Source organism: Poecilia latipinna, unplaced genomic scaffold (genome assembly GCF_001443285.1).
Source record: "Poecilia latipinna isolate Pla-1442-1.1 unplaced genomic scaffold, P_latipinna-1.0 Scaffold2801, whole genome shotgun sequence".
Classification (NCBI taxonomy): Eukaryota; Metazoa; Chordata; class Actinopteri; order Cyprinodontiformes; family Poeciliidae; genus Poecilia; species Poecilia latipinna.
Window position 1 is genome coordinate 63,918 of NW_015115417.1, and position 8,051 is coordinate 71,968.

The following is an 8,051-nucleotide window of genomic DNA, read 5'->3' on the forward strand; positions in this document are numbered from 1 at the left end:
AGCTAACGTTTTCATACTGTGTTTTATGAGAGACAGCTGATGAAAAACCGCTGTTAGAGGAGAAGTTAATTAAAAACCAGAAGATTTAGTGAGGAAAGATCAGTCAGGATCAGAGCTGGAGCTGCTGTTCTTCAGTCTGTTTCCAGCTCAGCTTCTCCATGTCGGTATTTAGCTATAAAGATGCTACGAGTCAGAGCCCAACATGCTGAAAATGTCTTTTTATGAATGTGAAAGAAACATATACGAAACATATCGTATGTATTTTCTATTATACTTTTGGATAATTTCTCTTTTATCCTTGGCTTTAGCCTGTGAACCAGGACGTCTCAGAAGTCATTGAGTTCTCCCAGTGTGACCAGCAGACTGAAGCCTGTGGCCAGTGTTCCCAGTATAATAAATAAATGTTTTATTCTTTCACTTTTTGTGTATTTTTAAATATCTCAATCTGAAGTATTAGTATATAAATACAGCTTATGTAATGAATTAAAAATAATTTACTCATTTACTCTGTTAGAATTATTGTCACTCTTTGCTGTCAATAGCAGAGTTGACATACTGTAATAAATATTTATTCTGTGGAAAAAAGTAAGAAAAATATGTAGTTTAATGTTTGACAATGACTGATTTATAAATCAAGTCATTTCTCAATAATGTATAAAAAATAAATACAAGAAAATAATTTGTTGTCTTGAAACGTTAAATGTACATTAAATTATGGAATTATGTAAATATATTATTTAATAAAACACTGTAAAAGTGTCTGTTCATCAATGTTAATATAAAAATAAGAATAATTTCTACCAAATAAAACATTGTGCTCTTTATTCAGAAATGCACCGAAACAATTAAATAATCACATCAAAAGTTAGAAACTCTCTTTAGTCATTTCTCTGATTACCAAATATATTAATGTGTGAGAAAATGTGTCAATGACAGGAATTAATTTAAAATACTTTGTAGAACGGCACTTTGTGAAGTTCGGTCCATTTACCTGTATTAGCTTACTGGCAGAGATGCCACATTCAATATGGCGGACGCTGAGACGTATCGCAGCAATGGGCCGACGCGCTCCATGAGGCGTCTAAGTGTTCATGTCTGTGGTTCTACCTTTGTCTAGAGAGGAGCGAGAGACTTTTGGTGGTGCTTCCACAGGTACGCCACCAGGGGGCAGAATCACTGGCTGAGGGACTATCTGCTTTATCCAGCTCACCACCCTGCAGGACAGAAGAAGATAGAACAGCTGTGTGCGACTCCATCACCTGCTGCTGCAGACAGAGGTCAGGGGTCAGGAGACCCATCGCTTCTGATTGGGTCAGTTGCATCAGCCAGGTGTTGGATTTATGAGGTATGACAGATAGTCAGAACACCGGCTCTGACTGTGGTGACCTGTACTCACTTTGGATGGAACTGAGGAGCCAAACTCTCCACTTCCGACACTTCCTCCTCCGACACCACCTCCACCACCGGGATGTGAGGAAGCGGGTCATAATCTGGATTATAAAACATCCAGTCATCTGGAGGAACGGCATCATTTCTGCCTGACTGAACAGGAAGAGGCGGGGTTTAGAAAGCCTACCTGGCATTGTCGCTGCCTCAAACACCTGTAACAACAACAAGCATTACAAAATAAGTTTAAATTGTTTTGATTTATTTCAGCAAGCTAAAAAAAATATTTTAAGCAAATTTTTAATATGAAGCTGAATATTTAGCTAGCAAGCCAGATGTATTGTTGTAATTAGCTCTGAGCTAAATATTTAGCTAACATGCAAATTCACGTGCTCATAACAGGAAGAGGACTATCAAAATAAAAGCTGTCTTCCGAACCTATTTATAAACTCCTTTCGAATCGCTTCATGTCTCTATCGTCGTTTTTTTTTTTTTCTCTTTTTTGAACAACATTTCAGTTTAAAGCAGAGGAAGAGCCGTTTTATAGGCAACAGAGACGTTCAGCAGCAGGAGTTATCAAAATCCAGCTTTTATTTTCATAATCCACTTATATAAATGTTTAGCTCCGTAGCTAGCTACGGAGCTAAACATTTAGTTAGAGAGCTAAATAGGTAGCTTGCTAACTAAATATTTTATTCCAAGCTATCTAAATATTTAACCAAAAACAAAATATTTATTGGAGCTAAATATTTAGCTGGTTTAACTTTTAGCTTGGTGAAAATTTGGCTTTGAAAAATGAACTGCCGTTTTTTTTTTCTTATCTTATGTAAGTTTCCAGAACTTTTTTCTCTTAATTAGCTTAAATAATTGTTCAATTTTGAATTGATAACTTTAAAAATGGCATCGTATTATATAGATTTAAATTTACTCATATTTATTAATGATTGTATATTTTTATTGTTTTGAACCTAATTTATTATTTATGTTGAAAAGAAAAACATCCGGGATGACAAAATGAGCCAAAAACTAGTTTTCTTGACACCAGAATATTAAGATATTGAGATAAAATACATAAAATAACAAAACTAATAGAGGAAAATCAAACACATCTTTATGCCTTTGAGAAGTCAAACTGATCTTGATGTAAATGTTTGATGGTACCGAACCAGTCTGGGTCCGGACCCGGCTGGGGGCGGAGCCTCACCTCGGTGTGCTCCTCGGCGGCATTCTGGGTCTCAGCCGCTTCTCGGTACTTCTCATCCGGCTGAGGCAGAACCTTGGTCAGACCCTGAGCGACCCAGCCCATCACGCCGTTCCTGTCAGAGACACAGCCGTGAATTTAACCTCTCACTCATCCTGTTAACGTTAAACCATCAGGAGTTTATTGAACTTTAAATTATCAGTAGTTTATACCGATCTCCATCGTCTCCTGGCTGGACAGCAGAGGAAAACAGAAAGCAAATCGTGATAAAGTTAAAATATCGGCTGAAATGAATCATGTCTAACGAGTTTATACAGACAGAGCTGATTCCAGCTTTTAGAAATGTAAATCAGTTTGGATCCTCTGATCGGGTCAGAACTTCTCCATGACCAGGTGACAGAGACTCCTGGCTGTTTTACCAGCGAAGGCACCAGGAGAGGTTCTGGTTCTGGTACTGACCCTGCAGTCTGCATTGGACCCCTTGAGCAGAGGCGACCCCGGCGGCTGCGGCAGCGCGCTGACGAAGCCGTTGGACAGCCAGCCCATCACTCCCCCGTTGTTCTGGCTGCAGAGGAAGTTCCTCACAGGTCAGAGGTCAAACCTCTGAGGTGCATGAAGTTCATGCCATGCAGGAATACTTTACCCGTCCTCTGAGGCTTCCTCAGGGCTCTTCGCTGAAGCATTCTTGGCTGCAAAGTGTCAAATGATGATAAACATGCGGCTCTCTCTACCAATCAGGGAACAGCTTACATCAGCAGGTGGAGCGTCCTCACCTTCATTGTTCTTCACCGACTCCTCCAGGAGCAGAGAGAGCGAGAGAGACACAGACTGGTGTGACTTCACTCATCCTCAGTCCAGCACTAACTAACTAACTAACTAACAAACACTACGCCTCCAGGAGGTCTCTGCCCTTTTCTCCTGCAGGTGTTTTTCATTCTCCCTCCTCAGAAAAACATTTGGTTTGGTTTGAATGTCTTGGTTGGTTTTTGTTTGGGTTGTTATGGCTTTTGCTTATTTTTGGTTTTTATAGGTTTTGCATTAATTTAATTTGCTTTTTCATTTCAGGTATTCCCTTTTCAGGTTTTATTTCTTTAGTATAAATTAATAAAATCATTTTTCTTGAACATTTTGAAACCATTATTAGTTTGTGTTGTTTCATTTCTGCTTCAGAAATTGTTTGCTGTGAAATTTGTTGGACAGGAATCTAAAGGATCCGTCCTTCTGCCTGAGGCGATCTACTTCCTGTACGAACACCAGCGTAGCGTAGCATCGCTATCAAACGGCGCGGACATGAGGACAGAAAACGAGAAAAGTTTAAAAAGAGACCTTCAGGAATCCTGAGAAACATCCAAATCATTCCAGAACCCAGAACTGTTTCTGCAGACTGGTTCTGCTGGAGATCCAGTAGAACCAGTCCAGGAACAGACTGGTTCTGCTGGAGCTGGAAAAACAGCCAGGCCTGGTTTAAAACTTTTGCACAGTGAGTGTTTTCTTACAGCAGCAGCCGGAGCTTCAGCAGGCTGAGGAACGACCTTCACCACCCAGGAAAACATCCTGCAGGGAGACACACCAGTCAGCAGAGATACTGGTTCTACTGGTTCTAGTGGTTCTAGTGTGAATTAATGATTGAATGAAAGGTAGAGATCAAAACAGTAAATATCTACGCAGCTTGTTAAAGCAACATTTAAAATGGAAATTATGATAAATATGGTGACTTAATGTCTTTATTAACCTGAATTCTTTCATATTTATGCAAACATTTTTATTATTTTACATTTTAATATTTCCTTGACCTATTGGCAATTAAATGCCACCTTAGATCAATATTGACCCAATGCCACCAAACACCATGATCACAAACTGAACACAAAGTGATCTTTGCAGTGTCCTAGTTAAAGCACACCCTTCACCTGTGTAGCAGAGCTCTGAAGGTTTGAATGAAGAACGTAGTTTTTATGTTTAGTGAAACATCCAGAAAAATGACGCGACAATTTTCATATTTTTAACTTGTGGGGCAGAAACGTCAGAGCGGCCGGCAGGCGGCGCCAAATCTGCACTACCAGGAAATTCCACAGGGGGGAGACAATCCCACTGGTCAACGCAGAGACCGAAGGGCCAGCACAGACCATCAGGTCGGGGTCAGAGGTCAGTGGGTCACTGACCCTCCACATCTCTTATTAACTCAGCAGATCAGCCAGTCCAGAACCAAAGAATCGACAGGAAGTCACTTCCTCCAGTTGTTTGTGATTGGTGACCGGACCAGAACCAGAACTAAACCAGAACCAAACGCTAACTGGATCAGAACCATACCGGATCCCAACCGGACCAACACTAGACCCAAACTGAACCAAACCCGGCCCAAACGGGATCAGAACCAAACCGGTCAAGAACCAAACCTGAACCCAACTGAACCAGATCAAAACACAAACTGGACCATACCCAATCCGGACCAGAACCAGAACAGAACCAAGCTGGACCCAAAGCGGACCAGAAGCAAACCGGACCAGAACCAGGCCTCTCCTCAGCAGCTCTTAGCGACGCTTCATCCCTCAGAGAACTGAATTCTGGGATTGAACTGCGGACGGTTTTTGCTGCAGCGGCCGTCTTACCTGCGACTCTACGGGAGGCTGAGCATGCCGAACGCACAGAGACCCAGAAAGTGGCAAAGCCGGCGCAGATCTGCGGGGATTTCCTCTGTGGCAGCCTGGAGAGAGCTGACAGGATTAACCTGAAGGTCAGGCCTCAATCCCTCAGATTATTAACGTCAGAGGAGCAAGATGGACAAACTACAGTGGCCTGACAAACTACCAGGAACCCATCTGACGCCTTTCTGAATGAAAAACTCCTTCAACTTCTGAGAGCTGAGTGTGCTTCTACAGACAGCTGGAAGGAAACGGGCCCTGAACTGGGATCAACTGGTTAGAGACATGAGAATACAGATTATTGCTGGTCTAGGCTGCAGGAGGAGCACCCATAGAACCCACGCAGGCGAACAGGCAAACTCCATGCAGAAAGCCCCAGACTGGGACTCAAACCCACAACCGCAGCAGAGCTCACGGCGCCCCCAGCAGGTCGATCTGAGGCGATGCACTTTGAAAAAGCAAAAGCGTCAGTAATAATAATAATAAAATTCCTGCGCACCATGTTGGACAATAACAAGATGTTCATGTTTAATTTTCTTTGTTCAAACTGTTGTTTTGAGTTTTGTTCTATAACCAACTGCGAGTCTTTCGTCTTTTTCAGGCTCCAGGCGCTTCGGGTCGGATCACTAAGCAGCAGAGTTTAGAATCAAACAGGCGTTCCCAGGACATACTGTAATCTATTATTCCTTTTTCTGGCTAAATAAATATTTAAAGTTAAGCCATGTGGGAAGTCTGTGACTCTGAACACAAAAAGTGTTTCTGTTTGTGTAACCGGATCCTTTCTGCGTTGTGCTGGTTCTATTGATTGATCAGGCCGTGACACTTTAAAAAGATGAAAAATACAGAAAACAACCGTGTTACAAGCCGCCGCTCCAAGTCCTACACAAAACAAAAAGTAACTTAACAGATCTACTGTATAAGTAAACTGAATGTATTTAGATGAAAAATAAACAGCACACACACAGGACAGCATGACAAAAAGGGAGGGGCTAAGGGGCGCAAACAATTTAAAGACAATACCACAGAAGAAGAAATAAAGAGGGGCTTCCGATCTTAAAGTAACACGGTTAAAACAATAACAGAGTTGTTTCAGTCAGATAAGGAACAAGACAAATAACAAAAAAAAACAAAAAACATTTTGTGTAATTATAACAAAAGAGAAATACAACCAGGTTACATTAGCATCAAAAGCTGCTTGAGTTTTTCTCCTCCTGGTCTGTTGGCAGGATGATCAGATCACCGTCTGTAAAATGTCTCTATTAAAACAAAACAAAACAATGTTGCAGGCGGCTGTATTTAATCCTTTCAGAGGATTCGTGTAGCTAACCTGAGCGCTGAGCCTCCTCTGCTTTACAAGTCTGTAAAGTTATACCAAAATATTAGCAGCAATATTTTGGGTTATTTAGCCTATCAGAGAAAATAAAAAGGAGGTTCATCTTTTGTAGTCATATTTTCACCGTGTTATTCCTGCATTGATTAAAGTCATGGTTACTAACGAAATATTTAGTTTGCAAATTAAATATTTAACTAGAAAGCTAAATATTTTGTGTATTAACTAAATATCTAGTTAGCAAGCTAGCGTGCTAGCTAAATATTTAGCTAGCAACCTAAATATTTATCATGCTAGACGTTTAGCCAGCAAGCTAAATATTTAGTTTGAAATTGTGACATTTCCAAATGAATGAAAATTAACCTGTTTTCTTTTACTATAAAAGGCTGAATAAACCAAATTCTTGCTGCTAATCTGACTGTGTAAGTTTCCAAACGGCGGCCATTTGAAAGGAGGATGAGGAGGAGAGAAAGCGAGAGATGATGACAGAGATGATTAAGGAGGATTCAGGTTGAGCAACAGGTAAGCAACTCTTCAGGTAAATCTGTGGCTCGTTTCCAGGTGAGTCTGAGGATGAAAACATTTTAATCTTCCCTCTGGAACAACCTGAGCAGGAAGACAGTCAGGTCTAGAAACAGTCCAGCGTTCCCATCTCAGCCTGATTGTTTCCATGGGAGCGTTCCTGCTGGAGCGACAGGAGGCGCCAGCAGATCCCATTATCAGCTCAGGATTAGCTGGACCAGGACAGCGCCATGACACACAGCCATGACACGGCCCGGTGCTGGCACAAAGACAGCCACGCAGGCGTCCATGCTGACGGGACGTCTGGATGGGGGCCAGGGATGGACACAGGTCAGAGGTCGTCTCTGGGGTTCAGGCTGGAGCTGAGCTGCTCAGAGCCGAATATGATCAATAACCCAGAGAGCAGCTGCAGATGATCTGTGAAGGCTAATCCTGATTAGCTCTGATACAAAGAGCAGCAGGACGAGGACAAGACAAAGTCACAGAGGACAAAGACGTCCATCCCATCTCACACCTTTACCATGATGTTTGATGCTTTCACAAAACTATCCTAGTTCACTTCTGGACAAAGAGCAGTCACGTCTCTATAATAAAGGTCTGTTTATTTAAATGCACCAGTAGTAATAATGATTCAGAAAATGAATGTTGGAGCTCCAGCATTTCCTGAATCAGATGAAAACATCTTGTTTGGTCCATCTCTTTGTTTTCTCTCAAATCGTTCTGGTTTCCATCTTAAAGCGTCTCAGATCATTTTCTGAATGTTTTCTTATTCCCGCCTGGCTGAGAAACAAGCCTCCGGTCACCAGGTGGCAGCACTGCTCCAAATATTCAACAGGCTGCCGGTTGAAGCCTGTAGAAGAAGAAGCCGACCAACACACCGGAGTACAGAGACATAGAAATAATGGGCTCTTTGCACCTCAGCTTCCGCGTTCGGGGTAAAGCGGCTCGATTGTTTCCGATCCAATACAAA

General features: G+C 41.8%; 1 protein-coding gene and 1 long non-coding RNA gene across 9 annotated transcripts in view; both read right to left on the minus strand.

Annotated features, from left to right (window-relative positions):
- LOC106939210 (uncharacterized) overlaps positions 1-90 on the minus strand; it is an 8,606-nt gene extending 8,516 nt beyond the window's left edge. Inside the window, exon 1 of the long non-coding RNA XR_001422787.1 lies at positions 35-90. This is a non-coding gene — a long non-coding RNA (uncharacterized LOC106939210). The remainder of the gene's footprint in view (positions 1-34) is intronic.
- The window catches only part of LOC106939206 (cyclic nucleotide-gated cation channel beta-3), a 35,277-nt gene extending 29,409 nt beyond the window's left edge, over positions 1-5,868 (minus strand). For 7 of the 8 annotated variants that reach the window (XM_015021532.1, XM_015021530.1, XM_015021529.1 and 4 more), the window contains exons 1-10: positions 5,197-5,845; positions 4,084-4,141; positions 3,361-3,382; positions 3,231-3,276; positions 3,047-3,152; positions 2,800-2,819; positions 2,591-2,702; positions 1,577-1,601; positions 1,397-1,490; positions 1,108-1,214 (exon numbers count right to left, since the gene is read on the minus strand). In XM_015021532.1, coding sequence (XP_014877018.1) covers positions 1,108-1,214; positions 1,397-1,490; positions 1,577-1,601; positions 2,591-2,702; positions 2,800-2,819; positions 3,047-3,152; positions 3,231-3,276; positions 3,361-3,382; positions 4,084-4,140 — 589 coding nt within the window. In that variant the 5' untranslated portion in view covers position 4,141; positions 5,197-5,845. Of the gene's footprint in view, positions 1-1,107; positions 1,215-1,396; positions 1,491-1,576; positions 1,602-2,590; positions 2,703-2,799; positions 2,820-3,046; positions 3,153-3,230; positions 3,277-3,360; positions 3,383-4,083; positions 4,142-5,196 lie in introns of all 8 variants that reach the window. The other variant, XM_015021533.1, reaches the window with a different exon arrangement.
- Between the last annotated feature and the right edge of the window lie 2,183 nt (positions 5,869-8,051).